The sequence below is a fragment of the Trichoderma harzianum genome (genome assembly GCF_003025095.1).
Source record: "Trichoderma harzianum CBS 226.95 unplaced genomic scaffold M431scaffold_3, whole genome shotgun sequence".
In the NCBI taxonomy this organism is placed as follows: Eukaryota; Fungi; Ascomycota; class Sordariomycetes; order Hypocreales; family Hypocreaceae; genus Trichoderma; species Trichoderma harzianum.
In genome coordinates this window covers 2358839-2385377 of record NW_020209251.1, presented here as the reverse complement: position 1 = coordinate 2385377, position 26539 = coordinate 2358839, and the positions used below count along the sequence as shown (strand labels likewise).

Below are 26539 nucleotides of genomic sequence, written 5' to 3'. Positions count from 1 at the left end.
CGGTCGGCTAGCAGTACGGAATATCTGCCGAGATATAGCAGAACATATTGTAAGTATAAGAGAATAGAACCTCGATAACATCCAAGTATTTGATAGAAAATAATCTTTTAATCCAATTCTAATCCCAACGCCGGCTTCGTTTGTCACATACGACAATTGCTATCACACACATCCCAAACAGAAAAGTACAATAATTGCCTGGCTATACATCACAATGGAAAATCTGCCAATCCCCCAACTTCGCCAAACTACCAACCATCCCCCCACCCATCATCGTCGTCGTCTGCTTCTTTCGGTGCCAGATCAAGCTTCTTAGCGGCTGCGGGCTTCGCTGCCGGTTTTGCCACGGGCTTCGCCACTGTCTTTGTTACAGGCTTCTTGGACGTGGTAGTCTTTGATAGTCCCTTTGGCAATGGCTTGCTCGGTCCCTTCTTCGCTTGCGCCGCTAGCCATCCTGCAAAATCGGGCTCATCTTCGCCAAAGGGCGTCGCGGACACAGTTGTTGATGCATTGGCAGCTGCAGCAGGCGTCTCAAAAGCGTCATCATCTCCCATATCACCCCAAGCGTCACCTGCGTCATCATCGTCGTCGGGCAAAAACTGTCCAGCTATCGCACTGGCGACACTAGGTGTCGATGGGCCTGATGCTGGGGGAGGAGATGTCACGGCTTGGCGGTGAAGAGATGATGCGGATGCTGTAGCCGGCTTCTTCACCTCAGTTTCAGGTAATGGAGAAACAGGACCTGGGCTCGGGCTATTGGCAGTTTGCATGTCCCCAGCCACAGCAGTAAGCTTGTTTGTGAATGATGAAATGGCCCAGCCCGCCCAACTGCTTCCGGAAGATGCGCCTGGTTGTATCGTGCTCCCCTGAGCAGCAGCGGCATCGGCCGATTGGGGTGGAGGTAGAGCGGTTTCAGGCATGGCAGCAGCTGCTTTGCGAACTTTTTGCAAATAGATGTCCATTGTTTTTGAGGCTTGGTCCCGGATTACCTTTTCCTTGTCAATCAAAGCCGGGCATATGACTGGTAAAACGCGGTTGGCGCTATCATCCTCATTAAAATATTCGGCTGTTGCAGCGAGTGCCATGAGTGCCGCATTTCTCGCGTGCACAAAGGGGTCGCGCAAGGAACGTGTAAAAGCAGCTATCAGCACTTTGGATCTTGAAGACGTGCCGAGGTTTTTTGCAATTTTGCCGAGACAGATGGTGGTGTTTGTGCGAATGCCAGGCTGTTCATCGTTTGCCGTCTTTGCCAGCTGCTTCAAAAGGTCGCCGTTAATAGTGCGGTCTGATAGCTTTCCAATGACAACCAGTACAGATTTCAATGTCTGTTCTCGAACAACTGGCGTCGCATCGGTAAATCCAGTAACCTAACGCTATTATTAGCACACCAATTCTCGCAGCAAGAAATAAAGGCAGCTTACTAGTTGGGGGAAGATCTTGTCATTGACGACTCTCTGTGATAATTGATCAATGATGAGGGGAAGGCTGTCCAGGAGGCACACCCGAATGCCCCGATCAGGGTTCGCAAAAGCCCGAATAATGAAGGGCGTAATCTTTAACTCAAAATCGTCAGAGGGTAACTTGGCAGCTATTTTCAGCACGACAGTGAGAGCCTTGGGGCCGCCACCGCCAAATTCAACCGACTTGACGAGCTCCGGAAGGACTTTGGCTTTGAAAAATTCCTCGGGAAAATCATCCGTTACTTTTTCCAAGTCGCTGGCGTCGCGAGTTAGGTGAGAGCCAAACACATGAGACAAGGGATATATCTTACTTGAGAAACTCCTCGCGCTCGTCAGGGTTCTTCACCCCTAAATTCTCTATCCCGTCCGTTAGGTGAATCAACGGAGTATCAAAAAATGCGCCCGATCGTCGTCCAAGGTCTAGAAAATTGCCGGCACTGATTCGTGCTTTGGGGTTGGCGTTGCAGAGGCGTTTATAGCTTGTCTGCATGGACGGGGGTATGTTTTTGGTTTGGCCAGCTTGGTCTGGACCGTGAAAGTCGCCATTAAAGACTTCAAAGATGAGAGTTCCAAAATTGAACGAATCTACGGCGTAGGTAGGATTTGCCTTTGTTGCGGCCCATCCTCCTTGAGCCACCTCTGGCGGCGCATACCGACCAGAGTCGGGAACTAAGCTTCCGAAGCTCTGGAAACAAGATTAGCTATTTTTTGTATCTTGCCTTGGAGCAATAAGCAACTTACATCAAGAGTAGACTCGCTTTCCTTGACGTTACTTAGAACCTCGAAGCCTCCCAGTTTCCACTCTCCGCTTTCCGTAGTGTATATTGAGCCGACTCTCAGGCTGCCGTGTTTTGAGGTTGCATCGTCATTGATAAATTTGAGTGTTTGCTGCAGCACAATCAGCATTCAGAGTTTTCGGATGAGATTCCAACATAATCCCTACAGCGACAGTATATAGACCCCATTTGATCGTCTCGGGACTCAAGCTCTTCCTTCGAACGTGCCATCGAAGAGGAGTGACGCGCTCGGTAGCGATGTAGATGTACGTGTCTGTCTGGTCGCTCGACAGTCAGCTTCAGTGTGCATTCGTGGTGGTCGCATCGCATACCTCGACAGTGTCCAGCACCTTGATGACTCCCGGGTGCCGCAACGTGCGGAGCTTTCTCAGCGCGTTCTTTGCAAGAGGCAGCAGGCTCTTCTTTGCTGTGCTATCGAACGAGAATATGCTGCAGTTGGAACCATCCTCCTATTACTCGCGACGATTAGTTCAGGCGACGCAGCATCCGCAACCAGCAGGCCAGCCTACCCGCCTTGTTCCATTGTACAGCGTCCAGATTGATTCGTCAACGTCGACCTTGTCGCCAAAAGTATAGGGAAATGGGGGCCCCTGGGACATGGCCGAAGCCACGGCCGACTTTAGAAAGTCCATGTCGAGCTGTTCGGAGCGAGGCCGTCGAGAGGTATGCAGAGAGGTGGCAGCATAAAGAGAGCTGTCGTTGATTGCGCATCTACCTAGCAGCTAGATTGAAGACATCTGGCACGTGTCAAACACGGCTACCTAATGTATCCATGCCCCTCCGTAGCACGGCGTCGTTTAAGCGACTGGCCGCTAAATTGGGCCGCTCTCAGGGCATGGCGTGCCGCCGCACGCTAACTGTAGAACCACCTGCAACAAACAGAGGTAGTGCAAGTAGTGGTACAGAAGACGCTTGGAACGCTGTAGATCAAATGGATCGCTTCCATCAGACCCCTGACGCAGTTTTCTAAAATCTGACCCAGAGTCAAACCTGTCGACAGCTGCAGAGGCATCAGAAATCAGAAACCAAGGGTCCAACTGACTGCACCACGAATTCAGCCACAAGACAAAATAAATGCAATTAGACCCCTTAACGAAGCGACGAACCCCCAAGCCATGCCATGAGATGAAATCTTAGGTAAGCCAACCACGCGCTATGATGTACATGTACTCCTGCAGTGCCCTCCGCGGACCCGGTACAGGTACTCGTGTGTACTCGGACTGTACCGTACCTGGTACCCAGCTTGGTTCAGTTCAGAGGGCGCTGGCCGTTATAGGGCGCTTGGGCCCCTACGGCCAACGAGCCGCCGCGAGCCAACCATCGACGCCTTTCCTCAGCCTTGCTCCCAATCTTTTTCTCTCCTCAACGCGCGCAGCCGCGGGGGAGCGAGAAGCTGGAATTTGGCGATCCTGTTGCCTTTGCCCAAGCACCTGCGCTCTTCCAGTGCCAGCCTCGCGAGTGTCAAGCCGAGCTTCGCATCGACGGAATTCTCCGAGGCCATCCGCTTCCGCAACTTTCTCAGATATCTGTGCCATGAGCACGACGCTGACCTCCCGTTGGTGGGCTCAAAGTAAGTTGTCGGGGCAAAAGCCCTCCATTTGTGTTTTCTCCTTACATCTGCCTGGTTCCTCGCCGCAATGGATGATGCCGAAATGGTAAAAGGTCTGACCGAATGGAACCTCCTGGTTGTGGCCCCCCTGTGTCTTCTTGGTCTGAACAGACGCTTCCCGTTCACGGTAACGCGTCAAGCAGCAGCTCCCGCCAGGCCGTCAGGATGGGATTCGATCCCCTGTTCCTTGTCGGACGGCGTCAAGTGCTGCATATTATCAACCCTCGCGTCGCACACGGAGTCTCTGTTCTCTCTCATCTCGCCCCACGGACTGAGACCAAAGGCCGCGACGCACAGTGGCTGCTCATGCGAGCAGTTTCCCTCTTGAAGACACTCGAGGCCATAACCGTTGCTGTTCCTAGCCTGAAGTCACAAAAAATAAACTGAAAAGATCTGACATTGAAGAGCGAACCAAACTTTCAATTCTACAGTGCAGACCGAATGGACGATAGAGCCTCGCTGACTAAGAAGCAGATTCTATATTCCTTGATGTTTGGTACACCTACCTTAAGTCAAGGACTATTTCTCTGGATGGTTTTACACAAGGGCAACACGCTGGGTTGTTTGTCAGATTGTGCACTTGACTCTTGGCATGACCACGCTGCAAAGTCTCGTCATCCTGCGTCGGGAAGTAATCTTGGCGCAATCCTTCAGCGAGATCCCTCTCCGGTGCTTGGCGTGCAATGATACTTTGCGAACCATCATCTGGATTCCTGTATGACTGGTGAGGCCCTCAGATATGAACCGCGATGAGGCGCTTAGGCTGAGGGGGAGTTGCTCCGTTTGGGGTTGCGAAGAGCCCACATTTGCAGAATCTCTCTGCTCTCAACACTATGCCCCCCATTTCGCTCCCAGGGCTCCTGCTTCCGAAGCGATTCGATCCGTACATAGGCCAAGGAAGACTCGTCGACCTCCTGGACGAACCGCGGCTGGTCCCCCGCTGAATAATTCTCAGGGGTCCGCGTATTCTGCGCGGCATAGCGACTCCACTTTCTCATTTACTGAGAAAGCAATGCCAACTTCTTTCACACATCATTCACAACACCACCAAGAACCAAATCATATGCCACAACACCCGCCATTCGGATTCGGAGATCCTCCGATGCAACGGCAAAAACGGGGAATAGCAGAGGTCATAGAGGTCAACGCCTCGACAATCACGGTGGAGACCATGCCGCCTCGGCCTCGCGAGCCTTATTTTGTTCTGAATCCTGAATTTACGTCCATTGATCAAAGGCGCTCGCCATATACGCGTCCACAGCCTAATCAGGACTTCTCGCAGAGCAGACATGTGCCACCAAGTACCATTCCTCGGCGTAACCTTGATCCTGTTGGTGGATATGCTGGTGCGGGTGTCGAATTGCCGTCGAATTTGAATTTTACTCATGCCCAACCATCCACTTTACCTTCCAACCTGCCTAGCGCCACTCATAAAAACCCTCCTCCTGCAACTGTGCCATCCACCCGCGTTGAAAATGCGAAGGTGGACGACCCGTCGACGATTACTGTGGCCCCGGCGCCAAGCCGAAGAAAGTCGGAATCAGGCAGGACACACAAGCGCGAGGGATCTACCATTCACGTTGCCCAACCTTTCAAGGAAAATCTCCCTTTGCATATATCTCCTAAAAAACGAAAGGCTGATAGCTCGGATGTTCAACCCAAAGGTAGAGACCCCTCTACAAAACAAAGACCAGAGGGAAGCTTTACACCCCCAGCATCAGAGAGGGAACACGAATCGCGATTATCAAGCCAACCAGGAGAAGACTATCAAACAGTTCCTTCAAGCAGCTTGTCCAAAAATCAAAGCCGCAGATCCAGTGCTAGTGACGAACAAGCTACATCTCAGTTACGGAATTCAAAAAGGGCTCAAGCACCAACTAAGTTGATGCCTATGATAGAAGTAGCCCTCGCCAAAGCCAACGAGCAGCTTGAAAATCATACCGTTTTCATCCAAGACGACGTTGGCGAACGAAATCCAACGCCTACATCTCAACAGTTGCAGCAGCCCGAGCCTCAGGCGAATGGATTGAATGATGAGCGAGAAAGCGTGGTTACTACACCCCCCTCTGCGCTCGAAATAGACGCCCCAGTGGAGCACGATACTATCACAGTAGCGACACAGAATATAGCAGCGACGATAATGGCAGAGGTGATAACGCCAGTGGAGCCCAGAACGGCAGAAGAGCCTAGAACGCCCAGGACGCCTAGGATGCCTAGGGTGCCTAAAGCTCATGTTTTTGATTCTGAGGCTTTTGATACCATGATTTATCGCCAGTCCACGTTGCGTCTGCCACCAGGTGTTTCTGTACAGGCTCCTCCTCGACCAAAAACTCCGGTGCAGCAATCCTCGATTGAGGATCGAGGCCAATACTTGGCAATTAATCCCGCGATTCATTACCCATATAACCGATCCCAGGAGTGGTACAAGGAGAAGGCGCTCGCGATACAGGCTCGCAGAGGACGCAAAGCATGGTTCGGCAAAGTGATTGAAAGGCGACGGTGGTTGCGAGCAAAAGAGAGGGCAGAAGATGAACGGAATGCGGCAACGCAAAAATCAACAAGGGTAGACCCGCAACCGTGGTCGTATGATCGGATCATTGACTTTGGAGATGTTCCTGAAGAGGAGCTGCCAGACGATGTGCTGCAAAATCCGGCGTGGGTCAAGGCATGCGCGTGGCATCGAGAAAATCAAGCAAAGAGGGTTTTTCGGGAGCGTGCAGCAAGGGATGCACATCGGGAAGCATGGAGCCAGGCTGAGCGCATTATGGAAGATGCCAAGTTGGCATTACAGCGAAGCCGACAGAAGTGATGAGCCGTTACATACAATGCGTTCCGTTTCTCTTCTTTTTCTTTCACCTTTCTATTTTCTTTTCTTCTTTTTTTCTCTTCTTCTTCTTCCTTAATCGTTTCTATTTTCTCTCTTCTCTTGTCTCCAGATATCCGCTCGGGCATTTATTTATTCTTTACGACAGGTTCGATTTAGAGGCAGATTTTCACCGTCGCAAGGGTCCATGTTTGGCGTCTCGGAGGTACGAGGTTATAATGGGATGGGGTACATATGGGAGACTTCTTTTCCTTTCTTTTTTTTTTTTTCTTTTTTCTCTTCGTTTGTTATGATTTTACCCTTCTGATTTTTTTAGGAGGGCGCTGATGGAACCACAGTCTTCGTGAGATGAATTGATTCAACACTTTATATGCGAAATGCCGTGGGCTCAACGAGAGGAAGAATAATGACAGCATTCATATATCAGTACATAGCTTTTGGGGGGTGCTCGCAATATAGAAGAGGTTGTTTGTAAAATCAAATTCGACGCTGCTTTTTTGGTAACTGAAATCAATTAGCAGGCTACGTGCTATATACCCTCCCTTTCCACATTTTATTCAACATAAATCCAACTTTAATACACTCGTTTCCTTCTTTATTTCTTTTATACACCCTTAGACAACAGGTTCAAAGCACTGCCCGCCAAAATGAAGCCCGCCTGGTCCTTGCTCACAGCATGCTTGGTCGGGATCAGAATCTCCTCGCCACTCGCCTTCTTCACCTTGAGCTGGACATCCCCCTTGCCCTTGTTGCGCAGCATCTCATACAATCCAACGGTGCTGACCTCGTCGCCAGCGGAAATCTTGTCATAATCAGCCTCGTTAGCGAAAGTCAGCGGCACGACGCCCTGCTTCTTGAGGTTGGTCTCGTGGATGCGGGCAAAGGACTTTGTCAAGACGACCCTGGCACCGAGGTAGCGCGGCTGCAGGGCGGCGTGCTCGCGGGCGGACCCCTCGCCGTAGTTGTGCTCGGCGACGACGAGCCAGTCCTGGCCGCGGTCCTTCCAGCGCTGGCCGAGCTCGGGGATGGTGTGCCTGGAGCCGTCGAGGTCGTAGGCGGCGTTGACCTCGCCCGTCTCGGCGTTGACGGCGGTGTTGAGGGTGTTTGTGCTGATGTTGGGGAGGTGGCCCTTGTACTTGAGCCAGGGCCCCGCGGCGGAGATTGTGTCGGTGGTGCACTTGCCGGTGACCTTGACGAGGACGCGGAGGCCGGAGAGGTCGGACTCGGGGAAGGGCGCGAAGGGCTCGAGGAAGGCGAGGCGGTCCGAGGACGGGGAGATGGCGACCTGGACGCTGGGGTCGGGCTGCTGGGAGAGGACGCCGAGAGAGGGGACGCCGGACTCGAAGGGGGTCGTGGGTCCTTCGAGGCCGTGGGGGGGGGAGAACTTGAAGTCCTTGCCGGAGGGGGTCTTGATGCTGTCGGTCATGGGGTTGAAGGTGGTTGAGCCGGCAAAGGCCATGGCGGTGACAATCTCGGGCGAGGCGAGGAAGTTCATCGTCTCCGGGTTGCCGTCGTTTCGGCCACGGAAGTTGCGGTTGTAGGACGTGAGGATGGCGTTGGAGGTTCCCTTGGTGACGCCGTCCTGTCGCTGCCACTGGCCGATGCAAGGACCGCAAGCGTTGGACAGCACGACACCGCCGGCAGCTTCAAAGGTCTCGAGAGTACCGTCGCGCTCCAGGGTTGCGCGAATCTGCTCGCTGCCGGGCGTGATGTAGAAGTCGGCGGCGGGCTTGAGACCTGCGTCTGCAGCCTCCTTGAGGAGACTCTCGACACGGGTCATGTCCTCGTAGGAGCTGTTGGTGCAGCTGCCGATGAGGCCGGCGGACAGCTTCTCGGGCCACTGCTGGTCTTTGACAACATCCTTGAACTTGGATAGGGGGGTGGCCAGGTCGGGAGTGAAGGGGCCGTTGACGTGAGGCTCGAGCTCAGACAGGTTGATGGTGATGAGCTGGTCGTACTCGGCGCCTTCATCTGCCTTGAACTGGAAGCGGGCATCCTCGGAGGTGCCGCTGCCGGGGAAGCTCTGCAGGGCCTTGATGTTTTCAACGGCCTGGCTTCTGCGGGTGGACTGGAGGTATCGTGCAGAAGCCTCAGTGTAAGGGAAGATGGACGTGGTCGCGCCAACTTCAGCGCCCATGTTGCAGATGGTGGCCATGCCAGTGGCACTCAGGGTATCAACACCAGGGCCAAAGTACTCAATGATGGAGCCGGTGCCACCACGAACAGTCAGTTCGCCGGCCAGCTTCAAGATGACATCCTTGGGCGCAACCCAGTCGTTGAGCTTGCCCGTGAGCTGGACACCCAGAACCTTCGGGGCCTTGAGCTCCCACGGCGCACCAACCAGCGCCTCAACAGCATCAGCACCACCAACACCAATCGTCACCGTGCAGAGACCGCCGGCATTGGGGCTGTGGCTGTCCGTGCCCAGCATCATGAGGCCCGGCAGCGCATAGTTCTCCAACACCGTCTGGTGAATAATACCCGCACCAGGAGGCCAAAAGTCCATGCCGTACTTGCGCGCCGCCGACTCCAGAAAGTCGAAAATCTCCTTATTAGCACTAATACCCGCCGAAAGATCGTCTTCAGCGCCCTTGGAACCCACGATCAAGTGGTCGCAGTGGATGCTGGCCGGGATCGCGGGCCTCTCGAGGTTGCACGACATGAACTGCAGCAGCGCCATCTGCGCCGACGCATCTTGCATGTTGACCCGGTCGGGCTTGAGCAGCAGGTTCGCCTTCCCGCGAATGCTGCGCCCGCCGTCGGTGTTGTTGAGCAGCGACTCCTCGACATTGTCCAGGTGGCTGTAGAGGATCTTCTCGGCCAGCGTCAAGCGCTGCTTGCCCAGGACGCGCCGCACGTCGGTGTATCTGGTGAAGAGCTTCTCGTACGTCGGCGGCAGGGACGTTGCGGTTGAGAATCTGCTCGACGAGATTCGCAATGCGCGGTGCGCTCCGGTTGCGGAGATGGATCCCGCTCGTCGCAAGAGGCTCTGGCAATCGTCAAGTCAGTCCTGAGTTTACTTTTTTGATCTTGTTTATGAATAGAAGAAAAGATAAAAGCATCGGATACTCACCGTCATGGCGCCTCCAGAACGGCCTGCCAGTTCAATTGGTGCCATGTTGCACAATCAATCACTGCTCTCGTGATGCTGGAGGGTGAATTTTTTTGGGCTGGATCGGAACTGATTGTCAATTGTTGCCATCGGATTGGAGGGGCATCGGAGCCACAGGCCGGCGCACGGCTCCGTAGATCGATAATATGGGCACTAAAAATTAAGACATTCCGGCATCTCCCAGGTCTGAGTCATGACTCTCGCAGACTACCATATGCAATGAAAAGCCATCTTAAATCAACGTAATGCCTCAAATCTCTTTGCAGTACGAGTATTATATAGGTATCTCAACACCTGAACCAGCTTCATGTATCGTTCGTTACCTCGGCCCAAATCCCATCATACAAAAAAAAAAAAAGTCCATTCATGCATGCCCTCTGTCTCATCATCCCGGTTTCTAGTTCTAGTAAATTGCAACTCCGTCAGCGTCATCCAACCATAGCCCTGCCAGATCCTTAGCCAATCCCAGTCTCAGCTTTCGAATCACGTCTTCTCCCTTGGTGTTAGCTAGCCAGCCTTTCCTCCAATCCCATCCCCTATTCACTTTACCTTGGCCTCCCATGATGGATTTTTGCATGTGGCTGACCAGGAGAGAGCTGCCACTCATCATGTATGTGCTGTTGCCAAGCGAGCTCGTCGACTTCATCAAATCTGCCGGCGTAGATCCCTTGAGACCTTGTCCTGATGCAAGCACCAAGTTGAAGAACTCTTCGCAAGTAGAGTACACGCGAGAGCCGACGGCCTGGATATCCTCGATGGCCTTGAGAATAATATCGAGCTGCTCGAGGGAGATGACCGAGGGCGACTGATTGATGAAAACAGTTGCTTCACCCAGCAGAGCCAGCAAGAAGTCCTCGCTGACAACTGCGTCCCTGGTCTCATCGTAAAGCCCGCCGCGGATGTTGTCACCTGAACTAGAAATGACAGCCACCAACGCAAAGGCAGCTTGCTTTCTTAGGGTGAGAGCCCTAGATGGCGAAGTCTCTTCAACCTTTGCTATCTCGTCTCGGAGTTCGTAAAATTTGCGCAGCGTCGCGTAGCCACTAAGCATCCGGCCAAGTAGCTGAGCGGCCTCTAAATCCACCTTTGCCCGCTCCTCCAACGCCTCTGATCTATTTCGAAGCATGCTCTTGAGATCTTCATCGAGGTCCTTCTCTGCAGGGTAAACCGTTGACTGCACAAGGGAATAGGACATGAGAAGGTTGAGAACCTCACGAACTCGATCTGCCTGGTGCGAAAGCGCAAAGTACCAAATCGCTTCGCCATATCGGTGAGATTCTTTCGACAAGATTTCTGCAAACGTCTATCGCTTCAGTCAGCTTACCATAGCTCCAAGGTTAAGAAAGAGAAGGGGAAGGGAAAAGAGTGTATCGCTTACCTCTGCAGTCTCCTCGGCATAATTCATCATGCCCAGATCGCTCAGGATTCTCCACATCTTATCCACCGTCGTGCTAGAGGTTTCGTCCAGTGTTGCCAGGAGGTCCCTCAACAGTTCACCAACCGTCTCTTCTGCCTTTTCCGGTACGTCCATCCGGCCCAGCACTTGAATGGCCATCTCCCAACCATCCAGCTGTGGTGAAAGATGCTCGATACCCGCCAGCTCTCTCGCGTAAATCACAATGCTCGTGTCCTTGATACCCTCCACATCATCGTTGGTGGGCTGTCCTACTCCTAGGAGCATCAAGTCATCCATGTCCAGGGTATCAGCTGGCAGCGGCTTCACAGGCTCTGCCGGAGGAAGCCACCCGCCCAGAGAAGCAATCTCAGCAACTGAACAAGCCACAGGAAGAGACCATGTCCTCAGGCATCCGATGACGGCGTTGGTATTACCCTCAAAGGCAGATGCAAGAGCAACTTCAACGGGATTCATCGTGTTGGGGCTAAGACCGGATTGGATGACAAGGTTGAACACTGTCACAAGCCGATCGAAATAGTCCTCAGAGTCTGTGAAGCTGCCCGGCGACATCGCCGAGAGACCAAACTGTGACTGCAGCAGGGGCTTGGGGCGTTGGACGCCCTCATCCCACCAGCCAAACAAACCAATCGTTGCCTCGCACCAATCCTGCGCCGTCTCCAAGATAGCTTCAGTCTGTCCCAAGACAATCTCGTATACCGTCTGCAAGTTTTCGTAAATGTCCCAAGGAATCTGGCTCGAGGCTTTCTTAGCCATTGTCGACATGGACGTGTCAAATTCGTCATTCAGCGAATCGAGGAAGGTGGTATCTTTTCCTTCGGCAAACAGCGTGAGTCTATCCAAGGAGCCTCGGGCCTGGACTCGGAACAAGGTCCAGCTGCTGTTTAGAATGTCCCAGTCGTTTCTTGCTCCGGGGCACTGGCCAAGCATCTCGCATGTGGCCTCTGTAAACCTCCGTACGTTCTCGAGGGCCTTGCCTATGTACGTTTGGCCGCCTGAAGGACCGCGGCGGACATGCTCCCAGCCAGCATTCTTCAAAAGTTGCTTTGCCCCGTTCACGTCACCCCGTAGCAGCGCATTTCTCAGCGTCTGCCAATACAGGCTATGGCATGCAGGGCTGGGCTTGTATCTGGAAATCTCTCGAATCTGGTCAGGATACAGGTTATGGCTAGACTGCATCCAGTCAAAGAGGATCTCCGGTAAAGGCGATGCCTTGTCATCCTCGAGTTTTGTGTCGAAACGAGTATGGTGCATGCGAAGAATCAAATGAGCAACGTAGACAGCTTTTTCAAACGGATCCGCATCTTCTCCGGGGCCAATGGTGGCCAGATCCTCGCCTTCTGGGGGTGGGAGCTCCTCTACGTAGTCCGTCCAAACTCGTATCAGCTTGTAGGTGATGTCGGCAAGTGAGTTTTCCAGCCTCTCCGGGTCATCGTGAGCGCCAACACCATCGTTATATAGCTGGCATACCAAGTTCTCCGTCTTCAGGATCAGATCAGGCTTCTCTGTGATTCTAGCAGGCTCCTGGTAGGTATAGATATCCTTGGCAATGGTGCCAAACTGAGGGTCCCGGTTTCTTCCAGCCCTGAAGCGAGCTGATTGACTAAATATGCTCTCCGCTTCTTTGCGCACTCTAGCTGTTGCCGCAGGGGTCCGCAGCATCATCAAATCCGAATCGTCGCCAATGACAGGTTGGCCATATGCGCGATCGTCGTGCCGCATGTTCAAGAAAATGTCGCCCATATCAGAGTCATCTGGGCTCTGTTCCTCGTCCAATGGAGCCTCGTCTTCCTCCTCCATTTCCTCATCGATATAACGCTCCACCTGGGCCTCCATATCGTCGAGCTCTTCTTTTCTTTGCGATGGCCTTGTCGGCGGAGCTGCCATCCGAAACAAGCCTCCTCTCATAGGAGGGAGCTCGCTATCATTATCAGGATCCTCGTCCAAATCAAGATCCTTGCTGTCATCGTTTGTACGAAGCTGTCGGCTCAGCCCAGAAGGCGCTCTACCTCCGACGGCCCGGCCGAGAGGAGCATTGGAGGTTCGCGTTCGGCCAAACAATCCTCCTCCGCCCGAGCTCGAGGCTCCAAAATTGGGAGGTCTTGGTGGGTTAAACTGGAGCGATGGGCTGCTGAGATCCGAAGCTGCTGAAGGAGGAGCTTCCATGGGAGCGCCCGTCGGACTGTCTTCGTACCGCTGGAATCCGAAGTTGTTGGCACCGCGAATATCTGGCGTTGATGGCGCCTCTTTGAGAGGGCTGGAATCGATGATGAATCGGTGCGCCATGGCGAATGGCGATGTTTGCCTCGCTGCTCCCACAGAACGTTGGTATCAGGAGCGTCGAGGGATTACAGTTTCATGCGTGCGAGTTGGTTTCCGTATTCGTCCAACATGTAAAGATTGTGCTATGCAGGGTCAAATGGTGAGGTGGGCGATGAATTCGAGAGACTGTTTGTGAATGGAAATTGTCCTCTCAATTCATTTTGTCCAGCACGCGTCTTGGATATTTTTTGAGAGCTGCTGTCGCGCCAAGTTGAGACGGTCCGATATTTAGCCGGCCTCACCGGGTTGAGAGGCTCAGGTGAGAGCTCGGTGTGGGGTCTGAGCTTGGACATGTTTTGATTCAAAGCGAGATACGCGAGGGAGCTCCCAAAATCAGAGGCTGGGTAATTGAAATAGTGACTGATATATACAAACCTGAAACATCGGTTCTATTTGTAGCTGTTGGAATGCTTATGATCCCTTAAAATCAAAAAGAAAACAAGAAATAAACGTTGTCAGCTCCAATACGAAGTACAGGCATCTGTTCATTAAGATTCCTACACTATTCCGGCGTGTACACCGAATTCTCGGAACATCTCCCGACTTTTTTACAATATCTCGGCTCACAGAGCTTATAAATCATAATGTAAGTCAAGGAGTCATATACGGGGAGATATTTCGGGATTAGGTGAAACAATTGGTTCACAGGATCAAATCTGCCTCCAAACGCCGCATGACTGAACTGTTTTCGCTGATAACTTCGGTAATAATTATAGCCGCCTCCTCCTGGGATGGGTAACACCGCTGTCATGAACACGGAGAACGCGGATCTGGATGTATGTCATTGTCACATAACACCCGGTTGAGGAGCCGACAATGTGAGCAACGCTCTTGAAAATCCATGCTCGTTACAAGACGCGATTCGTTGATCGGGTAAAGTCAAGGCAATGCCCAGCCATGGAGTGTCTGGCTGTGTGCATGAGGTAAGCCAGAAACGAGCATCACTTTTCTGCGTCCCCACTCGACAGCGGGGTAGAGCATCGGAATAGCAATCGTGACGCTTCGGTGGTCCGGCAAGCTTGGCTGGGCTGAGCTGCGACTGGTGAACAAATAAATAGCAGCTCCATTCTTGAAACTTGCTTGGGCTTTTTCTCTCGCATTCTTCAGCGCGTCGAGAACTGCATTTCAGCGTCTGACTAACTAACACAATGGCTTCGACTGTTGGCAAGGTGAGCAACTGCCCCTCCATGATATGCCCCGCCACAATTTGCTGCTGAACTGAGCTGAGCTGAGCTGACCACGGGGTGTGAGTGTGAATAGACCATCACCTGCAAGGCTGCCGTTGCCTGGGAGGCTGGCAAGGAGCTGAGCATTGAGGATGTCGAAGTTGCTCCTCCCAAGGCTCACGAGGTCCGCGTGCAGATCTACTACACCGGCGTCTGCCACACAGGTGAGTTACCCGGATCAAATTGAATCGCACAAAGGGGCAACAGAAACTGACAGCTGTAGATGCCTACACCCTCTCTGGCAGGGACCCTGAGGGCGCTTTCCCCGTCATCCTGGGACATGAGGGAGCTGGTATTGTCGAGTCTGTTGGCGAGGGTGTCACCAACGTGAAGCCCGGTGACCACGTTGTTGCTCTCTAGTACGTCTTATCAGCTATCCAACGACATACTTCAAGACGGAGGCTAACCAAACACACAGTACTCCCGAGTGTAAGGAGTGCAAGTTCTGCAAGTCTGGCAAGACAAACCTCTGCGGCAAGATCCGAGCCACTCAGGGCCAGGGCGTCATGCCCGATGGCACCAGCCGATTCAAGTGCAAGGGCAAGGACATTCTCCACTTCATGGGAACGTCGACTTTCTCTCAGTACACCGTCCTCGCCGACATCTCCGTTGTAGCTGTCCAGCCCAACGCCCCCATGGACCGCACTTGTCTCCTTGGCTGTGGTATCACCACCGGCTACGGCGCTGCCCGCGTCACCGCCAAAGTTGAGGAGGGCTCCAACATTGCCGTCTTTGGAGCTGGATGCGTTGGTTTGTCAGTCGTTCAGGGAGCTGTCGTCAACAAGGCCGGAAAGATTATCGTCGTTGACGTTAACCCGGCCAAGGAGGAGTGGGCTAAGAAGTTTGGCGCTACGGATTTCGTAAACCCCAACGACCTCAAGGGACAGACCATTGTCGAGAAGCTGATTGAGATGACTGATGGTGGCTGTGATTACACCTTTGACTGCACTGGTAACGTCAACGTGATGCGTGCTGCTCTGGAAGCTTGCCACAAGGGCTGGGGAGAGAGCATTGTCATCGGCGTTGCTGCTGCTGGCCAAGAGATTTCCACACGTCGTGAGTTACCCCGGCCACCTTGAATATCTAATAAGCAGACCCATACTAACATGCGATACCTTTTCTTCTTACCAGCGTTCCAACTTGTCACTGGTCGTGTCTGGAAGGGTTGCGCTTTCGGTGGTATCAAGGGACGCACCCAGCTGCCCGGGCTTGTCAGCGACTACTTGTCTGGAGCTCTCAAGGTTGATGAGTTTATCACACACCGCAAAAACCTTGGTGAGATTAACAGCGCATTTGAGATCATGAAGCAGGGAGACTGCATCCGTGCCGTTGTTGACGCGCGGACGTTGTAGTGTAGGATAAGCTTGCTCAAATGTCAAACTTGAGAAAAGATGTAAAATACAAAATAAAGATACAACAATCAGAAGTAGAAATACCTAGAGAAGTGACGGAGAAGTTGATAAGAATACCAAGAGGTAGCATTCGTGCTCTTTACTATTTATTCCAATGTCATTTGCACCTTGATGGCCTAGTGGAGCAGAGGCAGCGGTATGTTTATACGAATAGATGATGAGCCACACTGCTCAGTAAAATGGAGGCTTGCGTAAAGAACACAGGATCAAACTGGCGTGCTGCGGGCGTTGTGCAGAGAATATTGGTGTATGGCAGAATAGAGCAAGAGACGCCGTTGCTGTATAATTCGTTTCGCTAGTTCATCAGTGATGATAATAGCAATGTTATTATTATTCGCTATTTGACTTTCTGTATATGCCATTTTGCCGCCAAATCTCTTATTCCAGAGCTGTGACGTTGTGCACAATCCCATTGGTGATGGTCGCAGGCTAAAGACCCACTTTGTGCTTCGAAATCTTTCTCATATAGGCTGAAATAAATCTAAAGAAAAACAATCAAAACAAAGCCGTGATCGTATAACGGTTAGTACAACAGTTTGTGGATCTTACGAGACACTGTAAATCCAGGTTCGATTCCTGGTCACGGCACAAATCTTTTTTTGCGTGTGGCTGCGAATTTTTTGGTCTGGGATGTCGTGAGTGGAGACGCTAACGTGCAGAGAGGCCTTCAGCCAGTGAAGCACGAACTGTATGTAAACTTGAAAATACGTTTGTTTTACTCTTCTTTGCACAGTCGAATGTTTTTTTTACCAAAAATTGTAAATCATAGTCCCGATTTACATACCGATCAGCCCTTCTGACACGTTGTCCAACCACGAGGGTAATAAATTCTGTTCATCTGCCAAACTGGTTTGCGCTGCCAGAATTGAAAAGTGGAGAAATTCACGTGTATGACAGCTGAAAGTCAACCTGTGAACTGATGACTTAGCACGTCCAGTTTACTTGTACTTGCTTGTCCGTCTTATTGAAGTGCTTGTATTGCTGTGAGAATAAATTGTTGTGTGAATGGAGACGGCCTTTATTAATGAGATGGGAACCAGTTGTACAAGAACAATTGATACAAGGATGAAAAAGGACCACCATTTCGCAAAATAAAAAGCAACTTTTTACAAGCATAGGGAGAAAAGAGCCCCCAACATAATTGAATTTACTTCATCCAGGGTAACACTTTTCAAAGCTGGCTTAATAATCTTCATCTGATTTACTCAATTCAAAGCGACAACTCCGTCAAAGCCTCACAGCCACAGATTTCTTTCCAAACTGTGAACAGAACAGCCTGAAAAAACTAGCACAGGGATTAGCTAATCCAAAGTTCACCACAGACGCAATCATGGCGACGCAAAAGCTTTTGAACCGGTAGCTAACTAGTCTGTTCTTCATCGCTCAGCCCGAAGTGACATCAAGTTTAAACCAGCCCGGGGGAATCCGGGAATGACGAAATAGATACCGAATTGAAAAAAATCTGCTCTAGCAAAAGAATGCCGGCATTTGCGACACTCGGCAGTTCCTATTGGGGGCAGACCAAGGAGCGCGAATGGTTTCGGGTGTGTGCGGATCCGACGGCGAAGATTCCGGTGCGATCGCCCCAAAACGGCGATTTAAGTGGTGAGAAGACGGAATGCGATTTGGGGGTGTCCATCGTGAACTCCGTATGTACAGGCCTCACTTACTCCAAGGATACGAACATTAATTATTACGGTGCACTTATACCTCCGACATGCTAATCAAACGATGGATGGTAATAGCAGCCTGTCTGTGAATAGACGAACCGTACTGTACGGAGCCCATTTCGCACAGGCTCAGACGATTGCTTAAAAATCATGCTCACGCTCATCAAATTAGTGTCAAAGGCAGACGCTTATTAGGAGGTTGGCCGGAGACGTCTGGTTGATGGCGCTCTAATCAAAGAATGCCCGCTCCTTGGCTTGGCCCATGGCTTTCTGGTCTGGTTTGTACGAGTAGGTAGTCCTCCGTAGTCGTCAGCTACTAAGCTGCCTAAAGAGGCCGGGGTACGTCACATATGCGGAGAATTCCTTACCACCTACCTAACATCGGGTGCAAAGGGTAGTCTATTAGGTAGGATTTATTCCGTTACGACCTGAATGAAGTCTTCGTAGGGAGGGATTGTGTTCGTATCTCAGAGCTGACAAGCCTATCGACTTGCGGGCTGGGGGGATCACATCACGCCCTGACCTTGTGAGCGGGCGACTTTTCAGCTGCTTGTCCCCCAGGGAGTCGGCGCTTGCTGCATGGCAAGTCATGTCTTACGTCTCGCCATTGCAGCCGCCGGCCCTGATGAAACTAGGGAATCGCCAGCCAGCCTAGCTTCAGACGGGGTTTGAAGTTCAGTCAACCGAAATACGTGGGCGGTTAAAAGGGCCTTCGGGGATTGCTCGCAGCAGACCAGAGAGGCGATGAGATGGGATGGGGAGAGAGAGAGGGCTGCCGACTACCGGTGCAACTGCATGTTATCTGCCGCAACATACATGTATACTTAGTTAAGATGTATCACGCACGCGACCATAGTGGCTTTTTATCCCTTCTTCTTTCCCTTGATCGTGGAGCCTCGCGCGCATGCAGGGTAAAAAAAAAAAAAAAAGGCTTGATGGGGACGACTTCCGCACTTTATTTGTCCCTGTTTGCGTGCGTTGGTGCGTGTGACGGCGTCCCAAGTCCGGAGCCATCGTCCCCTGTACGACAACGCCTGGCATGCAAGTATCGACTTATTTGTATGTGCTCGTGCATGTGCTAGCATGCACAATCCCAATGGTACCCCATTCTCCACGATGAATCGATGCATTTGCAAAAGCAGGGGTCCACCGCTACGTGTTCGCTGGCTAGCTGGGGCTGCGCTGGTTCTACATTAGCATCCGGCAAGGGATCATAAGCGATGGATGTGACATAGGTGCCCAACTGATGCCATGCCACAGAGAAGCAAGCACATATACGGATGCCTGCGATGTTGGGACCATGCAAGCATGGCAATAAGCGCCTTCATCAGGTGCGTGCTGCACCATGTTGGCGGCATTGTCTCCTAGGACCAATGCTTTGTAGACTACATTCTATCCATTTGATTGAATTCCATAGTCGCTTACCATACTTAGCTTACAGGTCTTCAGCCGCTTTCGGAGGCGGCAAAAAAGACTGGAGTCACTTCTTAGACCAGCGGCCAGAAACAATAAGTTCTGGTCACAGGTCATAGCAGAGCCCGTACTAAAGGTGATAGTCGCGACTGCAAGGTGGTGGTACAGGTACAGTACCAGTCGTACCCGTACGGGGGTCACATTAGACTAGCCATCAAGTGGCCGCTGGGCAATCTTTGTGCGGGCTTTGATTGGAAAATGGACTGACGAGATGGCTTCGTATCTCTGGGCTCCGTACAGTATCTCTTTCCCGCTGGCCAGCGATGTGTGTCAGTGTCAGTCAATTCCAACAACACGTGGACAAAGTACATTGCATTACCGGCGGCCCCATGTAACTCTCCCCCAAGTACGAGCTATGTTCAGCTGCTCCGGCTGGAATTTCGGCCGGGATCATGGAGCCGCCACCGCCCATGCCGCCGCCTGTAAGTCAAGGTGTAATTGATCAGTTGATATAGCCGAGGCGGTCTCTGTTTTACCCAAAACACTTAGGAACCAATTCCATTCATCCCGACTCCAGAGATCGTTGTAAGAAGAAAAAAAACGGAGAAGACAAAGAGATGGGAGCGAAAGGGCGGCAAATGGAAGATGGAAGGCCGAAGAATGAGTACCCCATAGTAAAAGCAACTGATAACGCCCGCCCAGCTACCCGCACCCCTCAAGAGATTCTACCGACTTCTCGTCCTCCTCTACCTTACTGTACTCCCACTCCGTAAAAGAGGCCCGTAGACTAGAAGGGGGTGTGGGTGGCGGATTGACACCACCCCGGGGGCCTGGGACATTCTCCACCCTGGTGGCACCGGTGCTGTCTTGCGCTTGTCACTGCCCCCAGGACCGGACTCACTCATATAAAGCCTCGCTCGCGCGATCCGCCGACCGCGAGCGTCTTGTCTGTTGCTGACTCAAAAGGCTCGGGTTTCCTTGCTTCGTCAGTCAGCGGTCCATCTTGCGTCCCTTTGTGTCCTTGAGTATTTAATCCACGGCGTCCGGCCCCCAGTCACTTCCCTGCGTCCTCGACAAAACACTCCTTGCGAGTAACAGCATCACACGACAGACCGTCATAACAGTCGACCACCAGTCCACTCCATCCTTTTGCCTTATCCTCGCTTTTCACTCTTCGACTTTGCCCATCATGCCTGCTAAGAAGCTCCGTTGCACCGCCAAGGACTGCCGAGAGCCCGCCCAGCGCATCGTGGGTGACTGCACCTTTTGCAACGGCCATTTCTGCGGCAAGCACCGTTTGTTGGAAGACCACAAGTGCAGCGGTCTGGAAGACGTACGTTTCATCACTGTTTCCTCCCCCTCATCTCACCCCCAGGTCTTTTTATTTTCCTCAGCTAACGCTTGGCATGCAGTGCAAGAAGCAGTCTCACGCACGTAACGCTGCTCAGCTTGAGGCTGAGCGGACGCAAGTCATCCGAGGCGTCTAAATCGATATCCTTGCAACTCCCCCGGAATCGCCATCATCCAACACAAACCGACCGTTTAATTACCGCACCATCTACTTTACTACCATTCTCCTTCACATCATGAGTTGCTAGCCACCGCGGCCCAATTCATACTCACGGACCATGATTACATGAAACGACATATTCTTTTGGGGGGAGCGAACGGGGGGTGCACAGACACAGGCAAGAGAAGACTTTTGCTTCTTTTTGCCACAGAAAGAGAGGGAATCAACAGAGGAGAGCACTATCAGTGACCTCTCTAGTTTTTTGTACATTTCTACCATTTATTGTTCTTTTTTTTTCGTTTCGGTCGGAACAGCTGCGGCCTTTGTATCGCACGGAGTATTGGGTATGATTCACATTTGTCGGGGAAACATTCGGAGCCATGTTGCGTTGGTTGTTGATTTTAACCTTTTACACTTTATTCTTATTCGCAATATGAAGAAATAAATACAATAAAAAAAAAACACAAAAATCCCATTTCGCATGTGTTTTTCGCATCGTTGAAAAGGCGCTGCGTTGCGTGATCCGGCGACGCAATGGCATGTCTCGTGAGGCTTTTGGACCCGGTGGCGCATTTTCCGGCTCGGCATGACTGGGGGTCCCCGTCATCAAATGTCGGGGCCTTGACATGCCTCTATGCTAATCAACTTGCTTCATATAGCCGGCGGGGCTGGTGATTTCGGCTGGTCGAACCCAACACCGACTGACCTCCGAAAGCGACCGTCTCGATCCGACAATGGCGACAAGCTACGTGTAACTCATAATTACGGATCGAGCATCAAGTGATCCGGATCCCTGCCCGCCAATGTTATGTGAGATAAGGCGACATTATGTACATACATGAAATATCACACATGCAAAGAACAGTGTGCAAATGAAAACGGAAACCGAGTCATCAGCCAAACAGAGTTTCTACCATCGTATTATCATCGTATAAATGCACATTTGTAAGACATGGTCTAGGCTATCGCTCTGGTGCTATATACATGCGTCTACTGTATCTACAAAAAATTGCTGCAAAAAGGCCAAAAGGCCAGTATAATGTGCTTACATGTGGTTGCAACGTGGCTGACCGCAAACTCCACGGACTTTGTGATCAGCGAGCGAAGTCGGCGACCATGTGTCTATCGCCAATACGACGGTCGCCTAGTCCTCCTGCTCCTGCTTGACCTTGACTTCCTCCTTGACGATGGCTTCAACCTTGACAATTGCGCCGCCGGTTGCTCCCTGGTCCTCTATTCTTTCAATCTTAATCGTCTCCTCCTTGATCGCTTCCTCCTTGACCCTCCTCCCCTCGAGAACCTTCTTCCTCTCGGCCGCTTTGCAGAGCCCCTGCAGTCCCAAATCACATTCACCACAGCGCCGGCCTACGGGGAGACATACGGCCTGCCCCAATCCAACCAGCAGGCTGTTGATCTCACGCCAGCGGTCGTGGGGTAGCCATGACTGCAGGGCCAGCCGCGTCTCCTCGGGATTCTTAGTCTTGTTCCACCCCCACATGTTGGTGATGCGATGGACGTGTACATCGACGCCGATACCTTCAGTGCGATTCCAGGCTACCGATAGGCAGAGATAGGCCATCTTGGGCCCGACGCCGGGTAGAGACGTGAGGCCCTCCACTGTATCGGGGATGTCGCCGTTCCATTCGTCGCGGAGGATCTCGGCGGTCTTTTTGATGTACCTGCGTAAGAGACCGGATGGTTAGCATCAACGTAGTATATTCGTGAAAACATGATCTTGGATGTACAAACTTGGTCTTGTTGTTGTGAAAGCCAACCGCCCAAATCATCTCATTGAGCATATTGGGTTCCACTGCCAGCAAATTGTCCAGATTCAAGCCCACCGGAGCACCCGGTTTGTACGCCGGCAGTTCGGTCTGTAGTTTCCTCATCACTACAGCCGTCACCGTATCCTTTGTCTGGCTGGACAACATCAGCGCAATCAGCGAATGCAGTCTCTGATCCTTTGGTGAGGCGTTCCTATCCGCCAGACGCTCGCAGCCCATTGTGTCCACGGCTGCACCGTAGGCGGCACCACCCGGCGCGCGCATCTTCCTGACCACATTGTACATCTCTTCCCAATCGGACGGCGGCGAGATGGAAGTTTCGCCCGTTGCCGGATCGGCCACTTTGCGCGCGGGTTTGCGGGCGCGAGCGGGTGCACGGCGAGCACTCTTCGAAGGGGCCGCAGCTATCGCGTCGAACTTGTCGTCCTCATCGTCAGACTCGGGCTTGGTGAATTCACTGGAAAGTGAGGCATCGGAACCACTTCTTCGCTTCTTTGACGGCGGGCCGATGCTGTCTTCGATATCGGGCGTCTGTGAGGTGCTCGTCGTGCTTGAAGAGGCTGCGTTGAGGGCGAAGCGTGCCAGCGATGATCGCGTCGTGCGGCGTGGTGGCGAGGCTGAACCTGCGGCTCGCTTCAAGAGCTTGGCCGTGTCTTTTGATATTCGTGATGTGCGCATTTTCAATGATCTTGTCAATCACTTGATGGCCATATTGTGAAATTTGTGGCGTGAATTGTCGTGAGTAGATGATTTATATGTGAGAGAGGAGGGTGGCGGGTTGATTTAAAGCGTTCCGAAGATTCGGATCCGACGCGGAAGCTGCATAAACTGGTAAGTGGGAGGGGCCACTCCTTTTTGGGTAGTCACCTGGATTTGGAAAGTGAAATCAATATTGTCTATTATTTGGAGATGAAATAGTGATTCTAACTCTGCCATTGAGATTTTTGTGCTTGAATTCAGCATATATCTAATATACAGCGTTTCGATGGAATATTTTGATTGAAAAATGTAGGGTAGCGTTGATACGTGGAGCCGCTGAATCTCGGACTTTAGTATGGAGTAGGTACTCTTTTTCATCTATCGTTGATCGAGCCACAATTGAGTGATCTCTGTTTCGCATGATTATATATTTGATTCAGTTTGAATAAGTACCGTAGCGTGCGCCTTTAAATTATGAGCGTCTTCTATGTGATGCTGTCTGCTGCTGTAAGTCTTCATTCTCTCTGCAGCATCATCTTGCTGTGCATCAACTGGTCAGCAGTTATTGAAGCTGTACTACAGGGCAGCACGCTTCTCCGTACTATTGAAAGCACCCCGCAGCTCTATTCTCGTTTCTGTGAGATCAGCATCGTCTAAACGATACCATCCTGTAAACAACGGAAATATTCCGCTGCATCATCAGCTGCATTTCCAAGTTCCAATGATGTTCAGCATCGCTGTTCCAGCTCAAGCCTCGGCTGACCCTGGGTCTCCACACCACCATTTTCGGCCAAGGGAGAGGCGGCACGACGAACGAACAGCCATGAAACCGACAGACTTGGGTCTGACAAGAGTGACCTCCATGTCCGTGTAGTAAGCTGGGGACAATCTTAAATCTCTGGCGCCAAAACACACGAGCCTTCAGCTGCGGCCGCTGCGTATATCAGCTGCTTGTCTGCCCCCCCTGTCTCTGTTAATTCCTCCGTCCAGCATCTCGTCTCTCTGCAAACGCCATTTCTTGCGCGACAGACGCGAACCCCAGATTTGATTGATTGATTGCCTGTATCTATCTGTGCCTGCTGGCACCACTACCCGCAGCCTGATGGAGCATTCGGGGGCGAACAAGGGTTTCTTCCAGCCTCCACCGATTTTGCCGAACCAGTTCTATGACGATGTTTCATTCCAAAGATGCTTCAAACGTGAGTCCCACGTGCATGTAAACAAAGGCAACGGCCCTGTCGTCGATGCCCAGCCCAGCAGTCCACGCGTAGCCATTTGCCGTGCCACAAGGACAATTAGATCGCTAACGCTGCTTGCGCAGTATTTCTCCCCTTTAGCGTGATTACAGAGGTCGAGGCTGAAGTCGCAGCCTTGGGTAGGGATGTCCTCTCCGACGAGGTGTTTGCCTGGATCACAGATGCCGAGCGCAACAAGCCCTATCTCAAGGGCAGCGGCCGCGATGCCTTTGGTAGATGGCACGGTGAATTGGTGACTGGTGAGGGATGGCGCGAGCTCCAAAAGTTTGGTCTTTCTAGGGGGTAAGTCGATTCAAAGCGGCCTCAGATCGTCACAAATTGCTGACGCGAACTCGTTAGCATCGTTGCCACTGGCTATGATACGCCATATGGCGCATTTTCTCGTCCTCTCCAGTTTCTGCGTCTGCACCTCTGGGAGGCCTCGTCCGCCAATGTGACCTGCCCCTCTGCCATGCAAGATGGCGCCGCTGCTCTACTTAGGAGGCACTTGGCGTCTAGACGCATCAGCGAAGCGGAGCGCAAGGTCTTTGAAGATGCCTATCGCCGTCTCATTTCTCGCGACCCAAGCGTTGCCTGGACCAGTGGTCAGTGGATGACGGAACGTTCTGGAGGCAGCGACGTATCTCAGACAGAGACTGTGGCCACCTACCAACCCGAAGAAGCTGAAGGCGCGCTCGCATCGAGAGAAGGCAAGATACCCCTCGGACCCTGGAGCATCAATGGATTCAAATGGTTCTCGTCCGCAACGGACTCTAACATGACCATTCTGCTCGCCCGTACTTCCCAAGGCGGGCTGAGCACCTTTTTCGCGCCCATGCGGCGACACGACCCTACTGCCAAAACCATGACTGGACATCCCAAAGCGAACGGATCTCGACTCAACGGTGTCTGGATCCAGCGGCTCAAGAACAAGCTGGGCACACAGTCGCTTCCGACTGCCGAGCTCGTGCTTGAAGATATGCGCGGCTGGAAGATTGGTGAAGAGGGCAAGGGCATCCAAGAGATTAGCACAATCTTGACTCTCACTAGGATTCACAACGTCGTTACAGCGTGCGGTTATGTTGGTCGCGGATTGGGCATTGCTAGGGCGTATGCGCGTCGACGAGAGGTTGGGGCTGGGCGCGGTGCCCGGATGAAGCTGACCGAGAGCACGTTGCATATGCGTACTCTGGCGAACCTGACGGCCGAATATCACGGATTGATGCTCCTCAGCAACCTCTGCGGTTACCTTTTGGGCATTTCAGAACACGAGGCGACGCCGCCAACCTCGGCTCTTGCTGCTCTCACGCCGGCAGACCGGCTCATCGATCCACTCCTTCGTATCGTTGTGCCACTTGCCAAGGCCTACGTGTGCAAGGCTTCTGTCCCACTGCTTTACTCGTGCATGGAATCGCTTGGAGGCGTGGGCTATCTCGTCAACGAAGAGCAGGAATATCTCAACGTGGCTCGACTCTACCGCGACTGCTGTGTTTTACCCATCTGGGAGGGCACAACCGACGTCTTGTGCACGGATATGATTCGCGCTCTCAAGCATCCCAAAACAGGTGCTCAATCGCTGGATGCTCTCGAGAACTTTATCAAAACTTCATCTGCCCTGAAGAACGAAACCAGCGTCTCTAAACCCCCTGACTGGGACCCCGTAGCCAAGTGGACTGCTATGCGAACATACATTGACGAGAAGAAACAGGGTGACCTGGTTGGCGAGGGTCGGGAGATTCTGTGGGACATTGCCGAAATTCTCATTTCCTTGTTGCTCTTCGTTGATGCCAGCACCGATGGAAACGAAGCGGCGCAAGAAATCTTCCACCGGTTCGTCCAGGACAAATTTTCGAGGGAGAAGCGCAGCAGGAAGACTACGGCGGAGGAGCTGAGCAGGGACCTGACTATTGTCTATGGTGTCGAGGAGGCGGAGGCTGTGAATAGGGAAATAATTCCAAAATTGTAACAAATAGCTGTATTTTGATCACATGTCATCATCATTTTCTTTTGTTTTAAGGATTTAGGATTGGTAGGGAGGGGTAGGGACTTGAA

At 52.2% G+C, this 26539-nt stretch overlaps 11 protein-coding genes and 1 non-coding gene across 12 annotated transcripts; 7 read left to right on the top strand and 5 right to left on the bottom strand.

The window, feature by feature from the left end:
• Window positions 1-27: 27 nt before the first annotated feature.
• Window positions 28-2963, bottom strand: M431DRAFT_505666 (hypothetical protein). The gene is made up of 7 exons (XM_024918670.1): window positions 2767-2963; window positions 2569-2706; window positions 2404-2514; window positions 2202-2348; window positions 1772-2145; window positions 1422-1716; window positions 28-1367 (listed from the first exon to the last, which is right to left on the bottom strand). Exons 1-7 carry the CDS (start codon window positions 2887-2889, stop codon window positions 249-251), a joined length of 2307 nt encoding a protein of 768 aa, XP_024777781.1. The 5' UTR covers window positions 2890-2963; the 3' UTR covers window positions 28-248.
• Window positions 2964-3862: 899 nt separating this feature from the next.
• On the top strand, window positions 3863-4287 carry M431DRAFT_505665 (hypothetical protein). Its single transcript, XM_024918669.1, has one exon. It carries the CDS (start codon window positions 3910-3912, stop codon window positions 4192-4194), a length of 285 nt encoding a protein of 94 aa, XP_024777780.1. The 5' UTR covers window positions 3863-3909; the 3' UTR covers window positions 4195-4287.
• Window positions 4288-4968: 681 nt separating this feature from the next.
• M431DRAFT_517698 (hypothetical protein) lies at window positions 4969-6675 on the top strand (the record flags this gene model as incomplete). The annotated part of the gene is made up of 1 exon (XM_024920340.1): window positions 4969-6675. One exon carries the CDS (start codon window positions 4969-4971, stop codon window positions 6673-6675), a length of 1707 nt encoding a protein of 568 aa, XP_024777779.1.
• A 309-nt stretch (window positions 6676-6984) lies between these two features.
• M431DRAFT_358464 (hypothetical protein) lies at window positions 6985-9865 on the bottom strand. The gene is made up of 2 exons (XM_024914537.1): window positions 9764-9865; window positions 6985-9679 (listed from the first exon to the last, which is right to left on the bottom strand). The coding sequence occupies exons 1-2, from the start codon at window positions 9806-9808 to the stop codon at window positions 7295-7297; spliced, it is 2430 nt and encodes an 809-aa protein (XP_024777778.1). The 5' UTR covers window positions 9809-9865; the 3' UTR covers window positions 6985-7294.
• A 340-nt stretch (window positions 9866-10205) lies between these two features.
• On the bottom strand, window positions 10206-12938 carry M431DRAFT_79293 (hypothetical protein; the record flags this gene model as incomplete). Its single annotated transcript, XM_024922800.1, has 2 exons — window positions 10206-11105; window positions 11181-12938. 2 exons carry the CDS (start codon window positions 12936-12938, stop codon window positions 10206-10208), a joined length of 2658 nt encoding a protein of 885 aa, XP_024777777.1.
• A 1748-nt stretch (window positions 12939-14686) lies between these two features.
• Window positions 14687-16116, top strand: M431DRAFT_3114 (hypothetical protein; the record flags this gene model as incomplete). The annotated part of the gene is made up of 5 exons (XM_024914228.1): window positions 14687-14707; window positions 14799-14928; window positions 14988-15123; window positions 15183-15820; window positions 15896-16116. The coding sequence occupies 5 exons, from the start codon at window positions 14687-14689 to the stop codon at window positions 16114-16116; spliced, it is 1146 nt and encodes a 381-aa protein (XP_024777776.1).
• Window positions 16117-16681: 565 nt separating this feature from the next.
• On the top strand, window positions 16682-16764 carry M431DRAFT_t55. The gene has a single exon. It is a non-coding gene; the product is annotated as a tRNA-His (tRNA).
• Window positions 16765-20448: 3684 nt separating this feature from the next.
• On the top strand, window positions 20449-20746 carry M431DRAFT_3113 (hypothetical protein; the record flags this gene model as incomplete). The annotated part of the gene is made up of 2 exons (XM_024914227.1): window positions 20449-20592; window positions 20672-20746. 2 exons carry the CDS (start codon window positions 20449-20451, stop codon window positions 20744-20746), a joined length of 219 nt encoding a protein of 72 aa, XP_024777775.1.
• Window positions 20747-20846: 100 nt separating this feature from the next.
• Window positions 20847-21611, bottom strand: M431DRAFT_358395 (hypothetical protein). Its single transcript, XM_024914536.1, has one exon. It carries the CDS (start codon window positions 21355-21357, stop codon window positions 21121-21123), a length of 237 nt encoding a protein of 78 aa, XP_024777774.1. The 5' UTR covers window positions 21358-21611; the 3' UTR covers window positions 20847-21120.
• Window positions 21612-22045: 434 nt separating this feature from the next.
• M431DRAFT_65036 (hypothetical protein) lies at window positions 22046-22862 on the bottom strand (the record flags this gene model as incomplete). Its single annotated transcript, XM_024921676.1, has 2 exons — window positions 22046-22448; window positions 22519-22862. Coding segments are annotated over 2 exons (747 nt in total), but the record flags the coding sequence as incomplete, so codon positions are not given.
• A 792-nt stretch (window positions 22863-23654) lies between these two features.
• M431DRAFT_358349 (hypothetical protein) lies at window positions 23655-23990 on the top strand. The gene has a single exon (XM_024914535.1). It carries the CDS (start codon window positions 23727-23729, stop codon window positions 23907-23909), a length of 183 nt encoding a protein of 60 aa, XP_024777772.1. The 5' UTR covers window positions 23655-23726; the 3' UTR covers window positions 23910-23990.
• Window positions 23991-24354: 364 nt separating this feature from the next.
• Window positions 24355-26453, top strand: M431DRAFT_3111 (hypothetical protein; the record flags this gene model as incomplete). The annotated part of the gene is made up of 3 exons (XM_024914226.1): window positions 24355-24451; window positions 24574-24790; window positions 24848-26453. The coding sequence occupies 3 exons, from the start codon at window positions 24355-24357 to the stop codon at window positions 26451-26453; spliced, it is 1920 nt and encodes a 639-aa protein (XP_024777771.1).
• Between the last annotated feature and the right edge of the window lie 86 nt (window positions 26454-26539).